The following is a 23,561-nucleotide window of genomic DNA, read 5'->3' as shown; positions in this document are numbered from 1 at the left end:
TACTCAATCTCCCACTTCCAGCTCCACTCCCCCCAAAACCTAAAAATTCAAATCAACACAATCTGGAACCACAACACCCTAATTCAGTAGTTAACCTTTCCTCCAAACCTCTCTCCCAATCCGATACCTCTGTCCTATTCAAAGCCCTCACCTTCAGCCCTACTCCCAGATTCAACCAAACAGCCCTCATCAAAGATTTACTGTCCTACACTTGTACTCTCTGCTGGAAATATCACTTTGCTACGAATAAAAATGATCATAATCCTATTCCTAATGATACAACTCCCCAAGAAACTATCCAAATTGAACCCTGCCTGGAACAGTTCCATCCTCCATCACAGCGGGACCCACCTCCTCTTCCTCAAAATCACCCTCTCCAAACCTTCCAGGAATTTCTCACTTCCAGCCTTGCCTCTCAATCCTTCTTAAAAAACCTTTATCCTACTCCAAACATCACCACTGCTGAAGCCCAGGCTATCCGTGATCTGAATGCTGACCGATCCATCTCATTCTTCTGGCGGACAAGGGTTCCATGACCGTGGTACTTGATCATCGGAAGTATGTGGCTGAGGGACTGCGTCAGCTTTCAGACAACACTCCATACAAAGTTTGCCAAGGTAATCCCATTCCTGATGTCCAGGCGGAGTTTCAAGGAATCCTCAGAGTCAGTGAGATCAAGGGTATCAATACGAAGGTTTGTACTGGGCACCAAATTGGGGGGAATGAAGTATTTTTAATATTTTGGAAGATGAATGGTGACTTGTAAGTATCCATAAAAAAGTTCCAGTTTCAACTCTGTTAAAAAGCTGCATAATACAGACTTTTAAATCATTTTCTTTTGATGGAAAAATACCCGTCTGAACTGTTTTTCCTTTCACTGAGAGCTGGGGAGTGGGGGACACAGCCCTTCCCCTTGCTCCCAGGTATGGATGTCCTTGAATGAGATGGAGGTCAACATCCAGGAAGATGTGTAGGGATTTGGAAGAGGTTCAGATTAATTTCAGTTGAGAAATAGCATTGAATTGTTCGAGGAAGTGAGGTACTTCTTCTTTATCTTGAGTACTGATCACAAAGCTGTAACAGTAAACTTTTTCAAAGCCAGGGGTCACAGTTTTGCAGTGCGAGGAATGCAACTTCCATGCAGTACAGGAAAAATATTTGATTCACGACAAGACCACGTATGTTTCAGTTGTTATACCTCAAATTTGTTTGTAAGTCTGACTCTCAAAGGTGAAGATTTTTACATTGGAATAACTGGGAATGGATTGGAGATACACTAGGAAATAGTATGTTTTATGCAGGAGAGAAGGCTCTGGATGGTAGATTTGGGGTTTTGGCCTACCAAAATGAAATGGCCAGGATTGTTATCTTTGCCAAACAATGGAAAAGCCAGGATGGAATGTAACAATGTAATGAAAAAGATGGTTGCTACTCATCATAAAGTGGAGATGCTGAGTCTCAAAAAGGCAGAACAAAATGAGTTAGCTTTTGGCCAACAAGGCCTTTGTCAAAAGTAGACAACATACACACATGCACGCAAACACAACTCGCACACATGACTGCAGTCTGTGGCAGCTGGAGCCTGACTGTGAGTTGTGTTTGCATGAGTGTGTGTATGTGTATTTTGTCTGCTTTTGACCAAGGCCTTGTTGGTCGAAAGCTAATTTTCCGACAGTCTTTTTGTTGTGCTTTTCTGTGACTGTGAAGATCAGATGGTGTCAGGAATTCTACTGAGGTAGTTACAAAATCTTGAGAGGTGCCTAGGATTTTTATAAATTTCTGCGGTTATCTGAAAGGGATGTGTGATGTCATGAGAAACAGTTTTGTACCTCAAAGCATCAAATAGTAGACGCAGCTCCTCTGCTGCACACTCCTCATGGTTAACTATCAGTGCAGTGAAGGAGGATGATGATAGAGTGGTCTGTCTTTAGATCATGGTTGGCAGTATATTAAGTTGGAGTAGATCTGATATGTGTATGTATTTTTTAGAAAAGTTTGGGGCGTAATACTGGCAGTGACAAACTCCTAGAATGCCTGTAGATGATGTCTATTCATACTACTTGTGTCTTACTTCTCACCACTCTATCCCTCCTAAAACTTCGACCTCTTACACTTTCTCACATGTTTGCTGATATGAATCCCTCTTAGGCTGGGTTCAATGTTCAGAATGCCTCTCCACCCCTCTCCTCTTCTCCCAAGTATATATGTGCTAATGTCCTGCAAATAAGAACTCAGAAATGTTGATAAGACTACCCATAGCTTTTGCAACCACATCTCTCCCTATGATTTACACAGTATTTGCTTAATTTATTCAGGTTAGAGAAGGAAATTTTTTGTGCACTTTCAAAGGAACCAGCTTGCCATTCACCTTTAAGTCATTTAGAGAAATCATGGAAAACCTAAATCTGGATGGATGGATGGATACTTTGAACCATTTCTCTCCTGAACATGAGTCCATTGACTAAAACACTTACACCAGCTCACTCAGTCACATGCTCTGTGTGGAGAAAGCCACCATTAGTTTTCTCTTTGTTCTCTTTATTTACAAGGTGACACAAAAATAAAATAGTTTATAAATGTTATTTATAATTATTATTATCTATAAATATTGCAATTATTTACATTTATATTTAATTATTTATAAATCTTTATAAGTTATTATTTATTTATTTTTATTTGAACAGTATAAAACACAAAATGCTCTCTTAAGAAGCCTGTGTATCTTTCTTGTAGCATCCATGAAGACAAAATTAGGCTAATTACAGCTCACACAAAGGCAAATTAAGCAGTTACTTTTCCTCATTCTTCATGCGTGAATAGAATAGGAAGAAGTCTTAATACACAGTGCAAAGGGGAGTGAGTACACTGTGCCATACACTTGGAAATGGTTTGCAGAGTATGGATATAGATGTAGTAAATATCTGTCACAAGTTTTTATTTTTTATGCAGATAATCTTATAGAGACATGATTCCCTCAAATTCTAAACATTTTTTGTTGCAGTTATATTCGTGTACAGTGCATATTTATGATTTTTTTCAAAATTGGCCATGTATGCTTTATTAAACAAACCAGAAGGAATTCAGTGAAAGTAAGTAATGAATGCAAACCACTAGGTGATGTTCAGATACAAAAGAAATGTTCCTACATGTTTTCATTAATTTGATTGATGCTGCACATTTTGACATGTTTGTGAAGAAGTCTTATACATGAAGATGTTTTTCTAGTACATGTGGTGTGTGTGTGTGTGTGTGTGTGTGTGTGTGTGTGTGTGTGTGTGTGTTTTACAGATAGAATATCTATAAAGGAACAATATTTATGTATCAATAGAGACTTGCCACCTGAATTAGCTGGAGTATCAGTGAAAGACCTAGTGAAGGCAATTGGTGAGAGTCGTGCTAATGGAAATGGTGTTACACCCCCTGGCACTCCACGCAGAACCTCACGCAGTTCAAGTCCGAAGGCCAGTGCACCAGGAACTGTGTCACCACGCCTAAGCCGCAGCTCGAGCCCCGTTCCAATTCCAGGTAAAATATTTGGAGAAATGTGTAGTTGTGGTTCTACTTAGATGTTTACTATGTCCTGCGTCATAATGCTTGATAAGTTTTTCTAGAAATGTTGGTGTGCCATCATTCAGCTCTTTTCAGTTTTGTTGTGCTTTCTTATATGCAGCTGACTTCATACGCAAGGTAGTATCCAATTTTTCTAACAGTGCTGCGATATGAGCATCACTTTCAGTAGCGCAATGTAATATCCCGTGGTGCTTCCAGAGTAGCAGATATTCAAAATTATGAAAAATAAATGAACAAGAGTTGAAACCACACACGTGCTGTGAATCTTAGGAAGGAACAGCAATGATGGAGGTGCAACCAATGTCTTTGTTTCTTAGCAGCAGAATCGACAAAGAAAATAAAACTTCTTTTAAGAATACATACAGTAAGAATAATAGGACCCACCATATAGTTTCGTAGTTCACATTATATAGTTTCGCAGTTCCCATTTGGTGATAATACCTATCTTAGAATTATCACTACTGTATTATCTGTAGACCAAGGGACTTCAATATTTTTGCTGAACTTCTTGACAGCTGAATAGAAGTAGTTTTTATATAACATCTGATGAAAACAAATAAATGAAAGTAGTAGCATTTTGACACCCACAAGAAGCTTTATTACACCACATTATATTATTGTTAATTTACTTTATTATAAGCAACAAGAGTATTCCCATGAATTTAGTGTAGCATGGGTGAGAGGTCAGAGAGACAAGCACATTATGTCATTTATTGGCAAACAAAAGAATGCAAATTTAGACTCAGTATATCAGTGCCAAACAGGAAAAACTGGAGTTGAAAGTGGTTTTGATAACTTTTTTGGTACTTTTCTTCCTGATTAATAAAAGTTAGCGAACTGGTACAAAGAGTTAACACAAATTAGAGAAAACATGCTTATTTTGTATTGAATATATAACAATGAGGATAATAAAGGGACTTAACAGAGAGATATGATTTACTATGCTTACCTTTGAAATAAAAAGTATTACAAAGCTAAGCTCATAAAAGCCAAAAAAGCAGCATATGAAAGGTACATAAAGGTGTTCCATATAATTGTAAGGCAGCATGGGAAGTTATAAGACAAGATAATTCTTGTAACCAGGTATATCAAACTCTGCTCAGACTAGGATAATTGAGTGACTACTGTGTCACATTTAGAGAACTTGGAGACAGAATTATAGCCACAGACACATCTGCAAGGGATCTACTTGGTTCCACTGTGTCTGTATGGCCTAGCTTTCATTAGAATGAAATCATGCTCAGTGAGGTCTGTAAAATATTTCTGAAAAAACAGCTCCTACAGAACTACTGCCCAGTTTCTGCTGTGCCAGTACTCTCAAAATATTTGAATCACCATGTACATTCAACTAACCAATTATTTTGAAAAGCATGACCTTTGCAACAATCAGCATTGATTTTGGCCAGGTAAAAATACCACTGCAGCTGTTCTGGAAATTTTTGGTCAGACTTTTTAACAGCTTTCAAAAATAAGAAGCTGGTGTCATTACGCAATGTAAGGAAAGAGTTTTGATTGCATTCCTTTTAACATATTACTAACAGTATTATGGTATATACAAATCTACATTAGCAGTAATTTCCTCCTACTTGAGCAACAGAAGACAGTTTGTCTCAATTAGAAATTGACATTCTTCCTTGTAAAAACTGGTACAGGTGTTCCACAGGGTTCTGTCCTTGGCTCCTTGTTCTTCATTACTGCTTTCAGTGACCTGCCCAGTTGTGTGTCACAACTGTAATCTTTTATGCTGATGACACAACTTCACTTACTCTTGATAAGATTTTGCAAGACTCTCTTGACTTTGCATTAAATTGGTTTGCAACCAATAAACTTGTTTGTAAATGTGGGGAAAAAATTGTTCGTGTAACATTCCTGACTGGTTCTACATAGCATGTCATCCTCTTTTTACCAGGTTTGGGATAAAAACAGTAGTGAATCTGTGTGTGTGTGTGTGTGTGTGTGTGTGTGTGTGTGTGTGTGTGTGTGTGACTCTATCTTCATCAGGAACAACGTTAAAGAAGGTACTGACAGGGAAATAATTCACAAACATGACACTAGAAATAAGGAAAATATTGACTTTGAAAGGCACAGGCTAGCAATAACAGGAAACTTCCAGAAAATGAACATCTACAAAATCTTGAACTAGTTTCTTCTCCCTGCTTGATTCTTGCCATTTAAAAATTTCAAAATAAAATGCTATTTCTAGCTAACAAAAAACCTTCATTACATTATAAAAGAATTCTCTGATATGGCCAATGTTGATTTTAATATTTACAACTATAGCTGCACTCTTTCACTTTGTATGAACAGTGTTAATTTTAGTATTTAAGACTGTAGGTGCACCATGTAATTTGACTACACTACTGTTATTTATTTATGATGAAACCAGTTTCATGAAAAATGATCAGTGGCAAATGAATAAAGATTAAAGGAAATCCATTGTTTTTGCCTATTGTCGTCAATACCAACAAAGAGTAGCATACTTTCAGAAGAATACTCCTATCATCTCAAAACAATTAAACAGTGGAAGATGAATAAAGTAAAACAATCTTCTCTGCTCCTTTCATTATTCTGATTTTTTTTTTTTTATGTGAATAAGTTTGTGTAGATATCACATCAAACTCTGATACTACTTGATTTTATTGTTGTATGAGATCAATATAGTATCTGACACTTCTCTATCCTTATAAAACACTTTATTGAAAAATGAATAACACCAATGTACTTGACTGCTTTGGCTTGCTTGTTTTTGCGTCTTACACCAACTATAGCTCAAATTGGAAGACTGTAGGGATTGGTAGCATTGGACAAGAATAACGGGTTTTCTGAGGTGGTGTGATGAAGTTTCTCACAAGTGTCAACAACTGAGGTGATCTAGATATGTTTTGGCACTGCTTCCAGGATACATTTAAAGAAATATGAGAGGTTTTTACACCTATGCTTACATATGAATGGGGTTGCTAAGAGTGTTGTTGTTGTTGTTGTTGTTGTTGTGGTCGTCAGTCCTGAGACTGGTTTGATGCAGCTCTCCATGCTACTCTGTCCTGTGTAAGCTTCTTCATCTCCCAGTACCTACTGCAACCTACATCCTTTTGAATCTGCTTAGTGTATTCATCTCTTGGTCTCCCTCTACGATTTCTACCCTCCATGCTGCCCTCCAATACTAATTTCGTGATCCCTTGATGCCTCAGGACATGTCCTACCAACCGATCCCTTCCTCTAGTCAAGTTGTGCCACAAACTTCTCTTCTCCCCAATCCTATTCAATACCTCCTCATTAGTTATGTGATCTACCCATCTAATCTTCAGCATTCTTCTGTAGCACCACATTTCGAAAGCTTCTATTCTCTTCTTGTCCAAATTAGTTATTGTCCATGCTTCACTTCCATACATGGCCACACTCCATAAAAATACTTTCATAAATGACTTCCTGACACTTAAATCTATATTCGATGTTAACAAATTTCTCTTCTTCAGAAACGCTTTCCTTGCCATTGCCAGTCTACATTTTATATCCTCTCTACTTCGACCATCGTCAGTTATTTTGCTCCCCAAATAGCAAAACTCCTTTACTGCTTTAAGTGTCTCATTTCCTAATCTAATTCCCTCAGCATCACCCGAATTAATTCAACTACATTCCATTATTCTCGTTTTGCTTCTGTTGATGTTCATCTTATATCCTCCTTTCAAGACACTATCCATTCCGTTCAACTGCTCTTCCAAGTCCTTTGCTGTCTCTGACAGAATTACAATGTCATCGGCAAACCTCAAAGTTTTTATTACTTCTCCATGGATTTTGATAGCTACACCGAATTTTTCTTTAGTTTCTATCACTGCTTGCTCAATATACAGATTGAATAGCATCGAGGAGAGGCTACAACCCTGTCTCACTCCCTTCCCAACCATTGCTTCCCTTTCATGCCCCTCGACTCTTATAACTGCCATCTGGTTTCTGTACAAATTGTAAATAGCCTTTCGCTCCCTGTATTTTACCCCTGCCACCTTCAGAATTTGAAAGAGAGTATTCCAGTCAACATTGTCAAACACTTTCTCTAAGTCTAGAAATGCTGGAAATGTAGGTTTGCGTTTCCTTAATCTAGCTTCTAAGATAAGTCGTAGGGTCAGTATTGCCTCACGTGTTCCAATATTTCTACGGAATCCAAACTGATCTTCCCCGAGGTCGGCTTCTACTAGTTTTTCCATTCGTCTATAAAGAATTCATGTTAGTATTTTGCAGCTGTGGCTTATTAAACTGATTGTTCGGTAATTTTCACATCTGTCAACACCTGCTTTCTTTGGGATTGGAATTATTATATTCTTCTTGAAGTCTGAAGGTATTTCGCCTGTCTCATACATCTTGCTCACCAGATGGTAGAGTTTCATCAGGACTGGCTCTCCCAAGGCCGTCAGTAGTTCTAATGGAATGTTGTCTACTCCTGGGGCCTTGTTTCGACTCAGATCTTTCAGTGCTCTGTCAAATTCTTCACACAGTATCATATCTCCCATTTCGTCTTCATCTACATCCTCTTCCATTTCCATAATATTGTCCTCAAGTACATCACACTTGTATAGACCCTCTGTATACTCCTTCCACCTTTCTGCCTTCCCTTCTTTGCTTAGAACAGGGTTTCCATCTGAGCTTTTGATATTCATACAAGTGGTTCTCTTTTCTCCAAAGGTCTCTTTTATTTTCGTGTAGGCAGTATCTATCTTACCCCTAGTGAGATAAGCCTCTACATCCTTACATTTGTCTTCTAGCCATCCCTGCTTAGCCATTTTGCACTTCCTGTCAATCTAATTTTTGAGACGTTTGTATTCCTTTTTGCCTGCTTCATTTACTGCATTTTTATATTTCCTCCTTTCATCAGTTAAATTCAATATTTCTTCTGTTACCCAAGGATTTCTACTAGCCCTTGTCTTTTTACCTACTTGATCGTCTGCCGCCTTCACTACTTCATCCCTCAAAGGTACCCATTCTTCTTCTACTGTATTTCTACTGTTTTTCTAAGAGTGTAATCATGGCTAATTGATGAAAATTGTGTCTTTGATGAAAAGGCAATGGCTGCAAAGGCAGACTTGGAAATTTTGGATACTGCTTCATAGGCCTGTTCATTATGCAAAAAATTTTCTATAGAGGTGCTGTGAAGGCTTTTTGACATTATGTCACCAATAGCAGCTCATTGTGAACTGGTAGTTGATAAGTTCATTATTAGAATAACAGTCCAGCACAGATACGTAACTAAAAGATGGGAGGTAAGCTTAAAAATAACCACAGGATACAGATAAAAGCAAATTAAAAAATATGTTTTGCAAAAAATATGTTTTGCTTAACTTTCAGAGAATGCCCGTCTTGAGAAAGTTGAGAATGTGTACACTCTCTCTCTCTCTCTCTCTCTCTCTCTCTCTCTCTATCTCTCTCTCTCTCTCTCTCTCACACACACACACACACACACACACACACACAGACACATGCACAAAAACACAGTCATTGTTGTTGTCTCCTAAAGACTCTTTAAGTGAGAACTGGCTGACCAGTCAGTGAGCCTGAGCAGCAACTGGCAAACTGTCTACTCCAGTGATGCACAGAAGCTTGTTGATACATAAAAAGTTTACCATGACAGTGCAGATCTGTATACTAGTTTGAAGACATCTTGCTGTACACCATGGGCTGAAGGTAAAAATATTTAATTGCCAGATCATTTTTGGGGTGTTTGGCCTATTATTGGTGACATCTGATAGAGTGGACAAATGAATAAGTGCATACATAGCAATGTCTGTATGCATTACAATAGAAAAATAAGGTTACTTACTGTTGTGTGTGTGTGGGTGGATATCAAATAATGGGTGTGTCAGATATGAAATATTTATAATGTTAATTATGTGAAGCTAGAAGTCATAGAATATCCATGGATATTTGATTTCTAATTATAATCATGTCTGTATGCTCACAGTAGGATCCACCACCTGTCTCTCTACACAGGTTGTCTTGTGTACATGTTATAACTGTCAAACACTAAACATCCCAAATCTTAGTTATATTGGACACCACTGTCACAGAGAAAATATGGAACTGTTGGTCGGTGCAAAGAGCCTCGTGTTAGAGATATCTTGCTATCTCTGATATTGTAAAAGATACACTTGTGACGTGCGTTCACTATATGTATTGAATACCATACTTGGGACAAATAGTGTATAAGAGTACAGTATATAAAGTATATGATTTGTTCTTCCCTTGTAGATATTTGTGTTGCTAAGCATAGGCTTGTCATTGATGTGTAAGTACAATCGGTGGTGCTATCTTGGTGTTAACTTTCTCCTGCTGCTAATTTCCGTTTTAGTTGGTGTTAACTGTCTCCTGCTGCTAATTTCCCTTTAAACTCAATGTAGAAACAGTTTCTTTAACATATTGGTTTCAAAACTATTTGTGAGTCAATTATTATTTTCTATTTCTACCTATACTGTGTTGAAGGATATTTCATGTACCACTGTCACTTCCTCCATTTACTGTTGTAGTCGTAAATGATGAACGTGGAGAATGACTTTTGGTTAGCCTCTGTATGAGCTCAGATTTCTATAATTTTACCTTGATGGTATACTCAGAGGTATATGAGGGTTGCTCAAAAAGTAAGATTGCACAGGCAACATATATTCGCTTATCGAACTTTTTTTTTGTTATGTTGGTACACATGTCCCGAACATATGTTCACAATTTCAAGTGTACAGCATATTTTGTTCTTGACAGATAGAAAGGTTAGGTGTGTTTTAGTGTGCTTGGCAATTTTTGATTATTGTAAAAAATGGAGCAAAGAATTTGCATCAAATTTTGTGTGAAAAATGGAATCAAGTGCTCTAAAATACTTGAAATGTTGATAGTGGCATATGTTGAGTCTGCTGTTAGTAAAAACAAGTACAAGTACAAGTGGTACAAGCTCTTCCAAGATGTCTGAGAAGATGACAATGACGTACCTGGCTCTGGATGCCCCAGCGCATCAACAACAGATGATAACGTCGAAGCTGTGAAGAAAATGTTTTGGAAAATAATCAAATTACCATAAGAGAAGTTGCTAAGGATGTTGACTTATCTGTCGGCTCATGTCATGCAAGTTTTTTTGATGTTTTGGGCATGACACGTTATTATCACATAAACATCGCTTAGGAACTCTTGGATGATATCAATGATGATCCTGATTTGCTCAAAAGGTTCATAACTGGTGACGAAACATGGATTTATGGTTATGATGTCGAAACCAAAGCCCAGTTGTCCCAATGGAAACATCCTGAAGAGCCAAGACTGAAAAAAGGACAGCAAAGTCGACCAAATGTCAAACGACAATGCACCTGCTCATTCATCATTGCTTGTGAGGGACTTTCTGGCCAAAAAAAAAAAAAAAAAACACGACACTCATTCCTCAGCCATCATATTCACTGGATTTGGCCCCCTGCAACTTTTTCCTGTTCCCAAAACAAGAGACCTATGAAAAGACGAAGATTTTCAACAACTGAGGAAATAATAATTGCATCACTGGAAGTACTCAAGGCCGTATCAAAAAGTGCTTATGAGAAGTGCTCCGAGGATTGAAAGAAGCATTGGCACAGGTGTATTGTATCTGAGGGGTATTACTTTGAAGAGGACAGTGTGAATATTGATGAATAGATAAATATTTTTTCATAAAAATATAGAGTCACCTTACTTTTTGAACACACCTCGTATGTAGCTGAAAGCAATATATTGGTAAACTTATCTAGAAATGCATACTCTCACTATTTTAACAGTTAATTATAACATTATGCACAGTGTCTCTCTTGTAGCATCTTCAAGAGCAGTTGGATGAGCATTTCTGTGATACTTTCCCACTTACTAAACAAACCTGTGACAAAATATTCTGCTCTTCTTTGAATCTAGACTCAGGAACAATTCTGAAGTATCAGCTGAACAAGGGTTGTGCTAGCCATCTCCTTCAAGGGTAGACTCCACTTCTTGAGGATTATGCCAAGAAATTTTTGTCTAGCATCTGCCTTCCCTACTCCATATTTATGCTATCATTCCACTTTAAATGGCTGAGCGTGCATACTCACATATTTAATAGATGTGCCTCTTTCTAGGGACTATATCATAACTATTTTATCAACTGGCCTGTGCACCTATTTGTGAGCAAATTACATTTGTTAGTGTTGACTGTCAATTGCCAATCACAGCACCAGATGTCAATTGTTTGCAGGTTTTCTTGGCATTTCTCTAGAGTTGCTTTGTGCCACAATTTCTCCGTATACATCTACCAACACCCCATGGAGCTTCTGATGTTATTCTGCAGGTCATTTATATGTATTATGAACAATAATGGCCCTATAATACACACTTGGGGTATGGCCTATGTCAGAAGATTTCTATCCATTGAGAATGACGTGCTGTGTTTTATATGCTAGGAACTTTTATGCTAGGAACATTTCAGTCCAGTCATAAAGTTGATCTGATACTTTGTACCAGTAGCAGTTCATGGAATTTTTTCTAGGTGTTCAGTTGAAGTATGATTACAAATTTCCAAAAAGCTAACATAATGGCTAAAAATGAATAACATAATAAATGAAACTGGCAGAGGGCATGAGTTGTGCTTGGGTAGCTCAGAAGGTACAGCACTTGCCAAAGATCCCAAGTTTGAGTCTTGGTGCGGCACACAGTTTTAATCTGCCAGGAAGTTTCATATCAATGCACACACTGCTGCAGAGTGAAAATCTCATTCTGAAAACATAATAAATTCTATATAGAAATACACTTGCCTTACAATGGAAACTCCAGGTTGGAATATCAACAATTCAAGGAAAAGATATACTGCTACTAACCATAAGATGACACATGGAGTTGTGGACAGGCACAACAAAAAGACACTTACATGTAAACTTGAGTTGCCAGAGATGTCGGTCATGTGTGCATGAGGAGTACTTGCTTGTGTGAATGAATATGTGTTTCCCTCCTTTTCTGAAGAAGGCTTTGGCTGAAAGCTAATGTGTAAGTGTCCTTTTGTTGTGCCTGTCTGCAACTCAATGTGTCATCTTTACGATGAGTTGAAGTGTACCTTTTCCTTATGTTATTGCTATTCTTACCTGACAATGAATGTTTAAGAGCAGTGAACCTTTCAACAAGACATTTACTGAAGTCTGCCTTGCTGCTTATTAACAAGTAAAAGTCTTTCTCCGTGGAGAGTACTGCTAGTGTTCTTGGATTATATTACTTCACAGAAAAGTTTTTGTTCTCTTCATGGTAGAGAAACATTTCTTTGCAACAGCTAGTGTCATTGGTTTGTTGACATCACTTTCAGGAGTTCCGATTTTTCACTGGAAGACTCCTGCAAATTAGGTATTTGAGCAGGAATTGCAGAAATGGAGCAGTACCTATGAGAGTTCTAAGTTCATTCCTCAAGTTTGTTATTTGAATCTCCATTTTCAGATTATTGCATTCAAAGAAGGGATATATTTCACAAGACCTTTGCAGCAATCTGTATGAAAATTTACTCTCATATGAAACAAACTTTTCCTAGTCAAACAAATCTGCAATGATGAGAGATTTCCTGCGAAGTTAAAGCATTCTGCAGCCAGAGTGATAATACTTCTTTTGCAGCTACAGTTTTAGAACTTTGTTCCCTGTCCCTGTCTCTTCACAGGATGCAGTAGCTCTATGCACATGGAAATTTTATCAGTAATGCTGCCTCAGATATCCTTTGTTGTACAGTTGGAAATTCAACTACTCATTTTTGTAATTGACTGTACACTGCCTCAGCATGTGGCATAATGTGATTAAAATTGACTGAAATTGAAGTGCTGGGTGCTCTAATTTCAGACAGAGACCTCTTGCTTGAGTAATTGTAGCAGTTTGTCAAGACGTAGGCTCAATTTGCTCCAGGCATTCTACAAGTTACTCTCTGTTTTTGTTTGCTACTCGCATAGATTTTTATTTAAAATTTCATTTGTGTTGGGCGTGAGAGGGACTTTCCTGTTCATTTGTCAGTTAGCAGCACTGTTCAATGTGAAGAACTACAAAAAGAACTAGGGTTTGCTCTAAGGTCAGTGGAAAAATTATAATGTGTGTTTCTTGACTCATTGCTTGGCCTACAATCAGTTTCAACTTACGGACAAGAAGAAAGGTGATAGGAGAGATGTCAATAACTATCGATCCTTTTCCCTACTGACATCATTTCCCAAATTTATAATGTATATGCAGTATAATATAAATTTGTATGATTTTGTAGGTGAATGTATAAATGGCATTCCAAAGTGAGTAGCTCTTCTTGAATACAAACTGTAGTTTACTGAGGATATTAATGTTGCTTGGGTGGGCACTATTCTAGAATGCAACAAACATGGAAACAGTATAGTTTGTTTGTGATATTATGATGACATGTTCTTATAAATGCTGGTCTGAAAATCTGTCCAATATCTTTATTTTTATATTTCATTTTCTTGACTAACTTGATTTCTTCTCTAGATCCTTGATACAGGGCTTATCTTCAAGGAAGAGACATTTGTTTCTGTAAACCTCTGCACTGAATTATCACACATATTGCCTTGACACACAGACACTGCACATCTGTGTACTCACATCTTCAAACTCACAACTGCATCCTCCCACGTGACAAACATAATAAGCTGGTGTCATTATTTGTAATTTAACTGCAACAAATAAGGGAAAACTCCTACCTGTTGTTGCTGACTAGACTCTTGTTATTTCAGTTTCAGAAATATAATTGCCTGTAGGCAGTAAGAAAATAACAGATATTATAAGTTAGGGAATAGTGCAGGTATGAATTAGTTTTGAAATCTGATATTTATTTGTCGTGTTGGCAAAATGATTGTGGACGAAGAGGAAACCACACTCTGGCAAGAGTGGGGAAACAAATGCCATGGCAGATATATGCCAGAGTTTTGCTCCAGTGCTCAGAATAGAAGAAAGTGCCTGCCCCAGTCCCTCCTCCACACCTCACTGTGAAACCAGTGGCTGGAATGTAATCATTGGGGGTGCAGAAGTGAATTTTGTACACGAATTGAACCGAGCGTGTAAGAACTGACTTCCAGTGTCAAGGATGACTGTTGACATCGATGGGGCAGTTCATACATATAACTAAATAATTGTGTCACAGAGGCAGAAGAATGGGTGAATTTTAAGTTTTAAATCTTTATGCACTGTTAAATTTTCTCATACGTTAATATTTCTCATTGATATTTCTATGGGTTTAAATAATAATTTATAACATCAAGACTGCTTACTAAGTATAATATTCACATTACCAATTTTGGTCTTCAGTTTGATTAGTCCACTAACAGCTTTGTCATGATATATAAAAATTCATGTTATGCTCTTTGAGCATCACAAAGTAGTATTAAATGGGGTTCATTGCTCTGTTGTGCCACAGGAGGAACCACCTCTGCTCTATATGCTTATGTTTTGTTCATTAGGCTGAAGTCAGGGAAAATGGCATCAATCTGAGTGCTGTATGGAAATTTACTCTCATATGAAACAAACTTTTCTTATTTAAACAAATTTAAAATGATGAGATGTCCTGTGAAGTTAAAGCATTCTGCAGCCTGAGCGATAATACTTCTTTTGTAGCTACAGCTTTAGAACTTTCTTTCCTGTCCCTGTCTCTTCACAGGATGCAGCAGCTCTCTGCACATGGAAATTTTATCAGTAGTGCTGCCTCGGGTATCCTTCGTGGCACTTTTGAAATGTTCTACTCCATGTTGTACAGTTGACTCTAGAACAGCACCAAAACTAACACCACAACAAGAAAAATGTATGATTTCCTATGAACCACCTGACAGTGAAACCACGTAGTGTTTACTAAAGTCTCTGTATTAGCTGTTGTACATGGGTATGTAGAACCAGAGTGCCTTCCGGACAATATGGATGAACATAGTAAGCTGGGTTTTCACGCGATTGTTATTTGTGGAATCCATGTTCAAGTATTTGTCACAATATGTGGGTGAAAAACATGTTCCAAAATTTTACATCTGTTTGACTGCCCCTATTGCAGAAATGATCTGTGTGTTTTTCCAGTCTCTTGGAACATTTCATTTCTCCAGTAGCATTTGACAAAATGCTGCTAGAAGAGGAGCAAGTTTTTTTTATCTACAGTGAAACCTCACTTTTACACTTTTCAAGGGACATCGAAAAAATAGTGTACAACGCATTAACATGTAAAATGTGGGAAATAACGTTTTAAGCCGTAAAAGTTACGTGTATATATGCCCTTGCACTTTATGTATAATATATGCGCATAACAGGCATCAAAAGACTAGTCAGAGACTTTGTTTGTTATCTGATGAAGGTTTATTATCTAATAAAAATCACTGATGTACCTGGAATTGATAACAGTCTGGGAAGTAGGAACATTTGACTCAATTTCATATGTCATAATCAATGCTTTTGAAAGTCTGCAGGTATCATTCATTATTTAAATCGTGAAATACTGCACTAGTTATATATTTTTTCACACTTAGCATGACGCGTTTTGAGAATTTTTTCTCATTGTCAACTGCAAATATGTAAATAAGTATTTAGTATGGTGTTTGAATATGTGTTATTCTGTCACTTGCACTGTAGTTGTCCTTTTGAGGTTATCAGTCAGGAGTTATGTATAAAACCACACACACACACCCAAGCACATACACAAACTATCACTCACATTGTTTGTGTAACATCACAAAAAATACTTTCATAAATACTGCACTTGACAATGAGAATAAATTCTCAAAACAGGTTTTGCTCGGTATGGATAAAAGACATAACCAGCACTAAAAAACATTTGAGCAACACAAAGTGAATGACTGTGTCAAATAGCACTCCACGTGGCCATATGCCGAAACATGCTAAATATAGTTCGACAATGGTGTCATGATGATCACAACAATTACAAAACTGTGTTTGCGCAGTGGAGACAGTTTGGAAATGATTTGATTGGTCATGATATCTTCATTCGAATGAACCTGGTTACTCACATCAGCCACCATGCCAAGTAGAGCTTGGCAGCAGCAGGAGATATGTGATGAATTGTTCCAACTTTTACATGTTAACCACTTCAAATCCCCAGAGTAGAATGCCCTGGTGTCAAAAAACTTAGCCACATAATATTTGTAAACACTACTGGACGGCCAACATCATGCCAGCATCTTTTTTTTTTTTTCCACAAACATTTTTACGTAATGCGTAAATCATGGGAAAATTATAAATACGTTGATGCAGAATCAGGTGCAAATTAACATTGTGGGCGTAGGAAATTTGATGGGACTGATAAAAAAATGTCGTGAACCGTGGGAAAACTTTAATTCTGGGAACGTAAAAGTGAGGTTATTCTGTACTTTTCTGTAAAGTCGTATAGGTATCTCATGAGGGGGTGAGATTGAAAAAGTTCCATTTGTGACACAACTGATCATCTGAGAACATGCACTGCCCCAAGAAATAACTTTGACAGGAAGTACACAAAGCTTATTGTACCTTAAGCATGTAATAATTATCCAGTAAATATTTTTTGGAGGTAGACTCATCTTTTATATTATTTATATTATTCATACGAATATGGATGTAGGAAACCTTTTGAAAACAACTGTAAAATTGATTGGTAGTACCAGCTCTTAATGGCCTAGGACTCAATTGAAATAGTCTTCATCTCCCTGCACTGGCACATTACTGTACAGACATGGCAAATAGACTACAGAACTCATAACTCAATGGCTGTATGTCATGCCAGGTTGCACTCATACAGTTTTTAAGAGCAGTATACTTCAAAGAGGCCCAAACACCTTTCTGATCTTGATATTTCCCATTTTTTGTCTCTTTGAATGCAGGAATTTGTGTTGTTTCTGTATTTGGGCCCAAAGTAGCTAATTAAGGGCTGTACAAGGAATTGGCAGAGAAAAGATCGGGTACTCTATTTTGGTAATGTTCTGTAAATATATACATCCATCTTGACTCCAGAACAGCACCAAGACTAACACCACAACAAGAAAAATGTATGATTTCCTATGAACCACCTGACAGTCAAACCACATAGTGTTTACTAAAGACACTGTGTTAGCTGTTGCAGACAGGTATGTAGAACCAGAGACAGCCTGTGTACAAATATGCCAGAATTTTGAAATTCATGAATAGCCTATCACAGATTCTAGGAGGGGGCAGTGCCGCCTCTTGGCCCCTCTTTCAGATGTGTATGTTCCAGTCACCTTTCCTCTGTTGCACAATTTTCTTTGAAATGTTCTGCCACTAGATCTAGGGGGGGTCTATTAAAAGCACAAGATTACCATATGCGATCCACATTTACCACTTCCCTTACCCTCTAACCTCATTGGATATTGTTGTATTATTTAAAGCTATAAGCACACCTCCACCACTGACATCATTCCTATGTTTGCAATATAAATTCATTTCTATTAAGCATCTTGGGCAAATGAAGATAACTTTCTTCACCTTTTGTAGACAGAAGAAAGCATATCTAGTGTCATTTCTTGTACTGATTTTTGAACTGTCAGTGTAGGTTTGAATATAACCTGCCCACTTTTCTCCAAGGTCTGAGAATTACTCGTACACTCTAGTTTTGGTAGGACCATCAACATATTTTTTGCTACTGGAATATTTTAACAGATTCAGTCATTAATCATAATGGAACATTGGAAATAACTCACTGTGATATATTCAATTTTTCAAATATCCCAGCATTGTAAATGTTTTTAGTCAAGAGGTTATCTTCTGGTTGTACCTCCAGAACTCCCAGTTTGTAAGAGCATTTCACCATTTTGCACCAATAGATGGTTAATATCTGTTGTTCTTTGGAGAATAAAATGGTTGCTTAGCATAGTTTTATGTAGGTGTAATGCAATTTTTTTTTCAGAATAAGGATATTTTTTAAATGGAGTGTGGAAAGGGTGGTATAGCTACAAGGCGGATGTCAGACTAGTTGTGTGCAATACTTTTTAGAGACATGCATCCATGATAATATGAAGGTATCAGAACACAGTATAAAGTGGGAAGAATAATGTCGCGAACTTCCCACCGGAATTCCTTTTTTTTGTATGCACCAATAATTGTCTTAATATGAGGGCTTCAGTTCAGTTGTGAATCAAATATGGCCTCTAGAAAGTGGTTTCTGTAGTAATGATGCTATTCTTTTTCCATTTAAGTTGCATTATCTCCCAACTGTTTCTCCTCTGACAAGTGAACATATGTCTGCAATATTTTTCCTGTTTTTATTTTCAGTGGAGAAGTGTCTGCTAAATGACAGATATCTTGAATTGGAGATAGTTTCATTATGAGAAAATAGATATAATTGTGTCTTAGTGCTTAACACGATAAATTTAAAGGTGAGAGGAGCTAAGATACTAACTGTTAGTTCTCAAAAGAAATTGTCAATGTTACATAGCAGACAGGTGAAAATAAAACAAAACTTTGAGGATAATTTTGGAGTGAATGTAAATTCTTGGCAGTACTGTCTTAGATGAGCAGTGAAGTCAAACAGAAACTAAGGGTTAAGCATTAGCATGAGTCCAGATCATCAGCATGAAATGTATTTTAAATAAATGCTCTTAATACACAGTCCAGTCGTAGTAATGTTTGACATCAGTGTGCAATACCACCACAAGTGGTAGGTGTCAGCTCTAGCAGTGGAGGGTATGTAGGGTCATCGGGGGGACATTGAAAAGAGTGCAGCCATTGTCATAATGCAGGAACGGAGCAATTTATCTGATGTCCAAAAGGGCATAATTATTGGCTTTCGGACCAAGGGCAGAAGAATTTCCAAAATGGCTAAGTCTGTAGACTGTATGTGTGCCGCTTTGTCGAAAACCAGTGCCGAAGCAACTGTGGTGCACCATGAGGCACAGATGACAGGGGTGAACAATGACTGTGAAGATTTGTACAGGTGAATAGACATGCAACTGTTGAGTGACTGACGGCCCAGATGAACCAAGGTGCTACCGACAGTGTCTCCTCAATGATTGTTTAGTGAACATTTTGCAGCTGGTGCTTGGTTCACGTACTCATGCTGACTGCTGTTCATTAGTGATGAAGGCTGGAATTTGCGTGCCAGTACTGCAGGTGGATACCCCTGAGTGGCAACAAGAGGCCTTTTCAGATAAATCAAGTTTGATGCTCTTTTGGACGAATGGCCATTGGCATGTATGGCATGAAAGCAAACAGCCTGCAACAATAATTGGAAGGGTCCAGGCTGGAGGAGGGCCCACTATGTTCTGGGGAATGTTTTTGTGACATTCCCCGGGTGATCTCATCATTCTGCAAGGCACAACGAATCAATACAAGTATGCATCTATCCTTGGGGCCGTGTCCACCCCTACATGCAGTTTGTTTTTCCTTGGCATGAAGGTAGCTACCAGCAGGAACACAACATGTCACACAGCTTGCAGTGTACATGCATGGCTCAAAGAGCACCAAGGTACATTTACCATACTCCGATGGCCACCTAACTCCCCAGATTTTAACCCAATCGAGAATCCATGGGACTACCTTGATGGGGCTGTACATACCATGGATCCTCAACTGACAAACCTAGCATAGCTGGCCATGTCATTGGAGTCAGCATGGCTCCACATCCCTGTCGTCGTCGTTGTTGTTGTTGTTGTCTTCAGTCCTGAGACTGGTTTGATGCAGCTCTCCATGCTACTCTATCCTGTGCAAGCTTCTTCATCTCCCAGTACCTACTGCAGTCTACATCCTTCTGAATCTGCTTAGTGTATTCATCTCTTGGTCTCCCTCTACGATTTTTACCATGGATCCTCAACTGACAAACCTAGCATAGCTGGCCATGTCATTGGAGTCAGCATGGCTCCACATCCCTGTCGTTGTTGTTGTTGTTGTTGTTGTTGTCTTCAGTCCTGAGACTGGTTTGATGCAGCTCTCCATGCTACTCTATCCTGTGCAAGCTTCTTCATCTCCCAGTACCTACTGCAGTCTACATCCTTCTGAATCTGCTTAGTGTATTCATCTCTTGGTCTCCCTCTACGATTTTTACCCTCCACGCTGCCCTTCAATGCTAAATTTGTGATCCCTTGATGCCTCAGAACATGTCCTACCAACCGATCCCTTCTTCTTGTCAAGTTGAGCCACAAACTCCTCTTCTCCCCAATTCTATTCAATACCTCGTCATTAGTTACATGATCTACCCATCTAATCTTCAGCATTCTTCTGTAGCACCACATTTCAAAAGCTTCTATTCTCTTCCTGTCCATACTGTTTATCGTCCATGTTTCACTTCCATACATGGCTACACTCCATACAAATACTTTCAGAAACGACTTCCTGACACTTAAATCTATACTCGATGTTAACAAATTTCTCTTCTTCAGAAATGCTTTCCTTGCCATTGCCAGTCTACATTTTATATCCTCTGTACTTCGACCATCATCAGTTATTTTGCTCCCCAAATAGCAAAACTCCTTTACTACTTTAAGCGTCTCACCTCCTAATCTAATTCCCTTAGCATCACCCGACTTAATTCGACTACATTCCATTATCCTCGTTTTGCTTTTGTTGATGTTCATCTTATATCCCCCTTTCAAGACACTGTCCATTCCGTTCAACTGCTCTTCCAAGTCCTTTGCTGTCTCTGACAGAATTACAATGTCATCGGCGAACCTCAACATTTTTATTTCTTCTCCATGGATTTTAATACCTACTCCAAATTTTTCTTTTGTTTCCTTTACTGCTTGCTCAATATACAGATTGAATAACATCGGGGACATGCTACAACCCTGTCTCACTCCCTTCCCAAACGCTGCTTCCCTTTCATGCCCCTCGACTCTTATAACTGCCATCTGGTTTCTGTACAAATTGTAAATAGCCTTTCGCTCCCTGTATTTTACCCTGCCATCTTTAGAATTTGAAAGAGAGTATTCCAGTAAACATTGTCAAAAGCTTTCTCTAAGTCTACAAGTGCTAGAAACGTAGGTTTGCCTTTCCTTAATCTATTTTCTAAGATAAGTCATAGGGTCAGTATTGCCTCACGTATTCCAACATTTCTGTGGAATCCAAACTGATCTTACCCGAGGTCGGCTTCTACCAGTTTTTCCATTCGTCTGTAAAGAATTCGCGTTAGTATTTTGCAGCAGTGACTTATTAAACTGATAGTTCGTTAATTTTCACATCTGTCAACACCTGCTTTCTTTGGGATTGGAATTATTATATTCTTCTTGAAGTCTGAGGGTATTTCACCTGTCTCATACATCTTGCTCACCAGATGGTAGAGTTTTGTCAGGACTGCCTCTCCCAAGGCCGTCAGTAGATCCAATGGAATGTTGTCTACTCCCGGGGCCTTGTTTCGACTCAGGTCTTACAGTGCTCTGTCAGACTCTTCACGCAGTATCGCGTCTCCCATTTCATCTTCATCTATATCCTCTTCAATTTCCATAATATTGTCCTCAAGTACATCACCCTTGTATAGATCCTCTATATACTCCTTCCACCTTTCTGCTTTCCCTTCTTTGCTTAGAACAGGGTTTCCATCAGAGCTCTTGATAATCATACAAGTGGCTCTCTTTTCTCCAAAGGTCTCTTTAATTTTCGTGTAGGCAGTATCTATCTTACCCCTAGTGAGATAAGCCCGTACATCCTTACATTTGTCCTCTAGCCATCCCTGCTTAGCCATTTTGCACTTCCTGTCAATCTCATTTTTGAGACATTTGTATTCCTTTTTGCCTGCTTCATTTACTGTGTTTTTATAATTTCTCCTTTCATCAATTAAATTCGATACTTCTTCTGTTACCCAAGGATTTCTACTAGTCCTTGTCTTTTTACCTACTTGATCGTCTGCCGCCTTCACTACTTCATCCCACAGAGCGACCCATTCTTCTTCTACTGTACTTCTTTCCCCAATTCCTGTCAGTTGTTCCCTTATGCTGTCCCTGAAACTCTGTACAACCTCTGGTTTAGTCAGTTTATCCAGGTCCCATCTCCTTAAATTCCCACCTTTTTGCAGTTTCTTCACTTTTAATTTACAGTTCATAACCAATAGATTGTGGTCAGAGTCCACATCTGCCACTGGAAATGTCTTACAATTTAAAACCTGGTTCCTAAATCTCTGTCTTACCATTATATAATCTATCTGATACCTTCTAGTATCTCCAGGATTCTTCCATGTATACAACCTTCTTTTATGATTCTTGAACCAAGTGTTAGCTATGATGAAGTTATACTCTGTGAAAGATTGTACCAGACGGCTTCCTCTTTCATTTCTCTCCCCCAATCCATATGCACCCACTGTGTTTCCTTCTCTCCCTTTTCCTACTCTCGAATTCCAGTCACCCATGACTATTATATTTTCATCTCCCTTCACTACCTGAATAATTTCTTTTATCTCATCATACATTTCATCAATTTCTTCATCATCTGCACACCCAGTTGGCATATAAACTTGTACTACTGTAGTAGGCATGGGCTTTGTGTCTATCTTGGCCACAATAATGCGTTCACTATGCTGTTTGTAGTAGCTTACCCGCACTCCAATTTTTTTTTATTCATTATTAAACCTTCTCCTGCATTACCCCTGTTGTTACCTTCCACAAAAACATTGACACTCTTTGTCCAAAATGAGCAAGTCAGTAATGTTTTGATCCACCTTTGACCCTTATACAAGCAATTATTCGGCTAGGCATTGATTTACAGAGTTATTGGATGTTCTCCTGAGGGATAATGTGCCAAATTCTGTCTGATTGGCATGTTAGGTGATCAAAATCTTGAGCTGGTTGGAGGGCCCTGTTCATAATGCTCAGAATGTTCTCAATTGGGGAGAAATCCTGCAACCTTGCTGGCCATTGCTGGGCTTAATGACCATGAAAATAAGCAGTAGAAACTCTCACCATGTCTGGGCAGGCATTATCTTGCTGAGTTGCAGGCCTCAGATGGCTTGCCATGAAGAGCAACAAAACAGGACGTAGAATATTGGCGATGTACCACTGTGCTGTAAGGGTGCAATGGATGACAACTGAAGGGGTCCTGCTATGAAA

At 38.3% G+C, this 23,561-nt stretch overlaps 1 protein-coding gene across 1 annotated transcript in view; it reads left to right on the top strand.

The window, feature by feature from the left end:
* The window catches only part of LOC124795862 (E3 ubiquitin-protein ligase highwire-like), a 327,500-nt gene that overhangs the window by 52,060 nt on the left and 251,879 nt on the right, over positions 1-23,561 (top strand). Inside the window, exon 10 of the mRNA XM_047259943.1 lies at positions 3,329-3,525. Coding sequence (XP_047115899.1) covers positions 3,329-3,525 — 197 coding nt within the window. The remainder of the gene's footprint in view (positions 1-3,328; positions 3,526-23,561) is intronic.

The sequence above is a fragment of the Schistocerca piceifrons genome, chromosome 4 (genome assembly GCF_021461385.2).
Source record: "Schistocerca piceifrons isolate TAMUIC-IGC-003096 chromosome 4, iqSchPice1.1, whole genome shotgun sequence".
NCBI lineage: Eukaryota > Metazoa > Arthropoda > Insecta > Orthoptera > Acrididae > Schistocerca > Schistocerca piceifrons.
The sequence above is the reverse complement of the archived record's forward strand: the minus strand, read 5'-3'. Positions and strand labels throughout refer to the sequence as shown.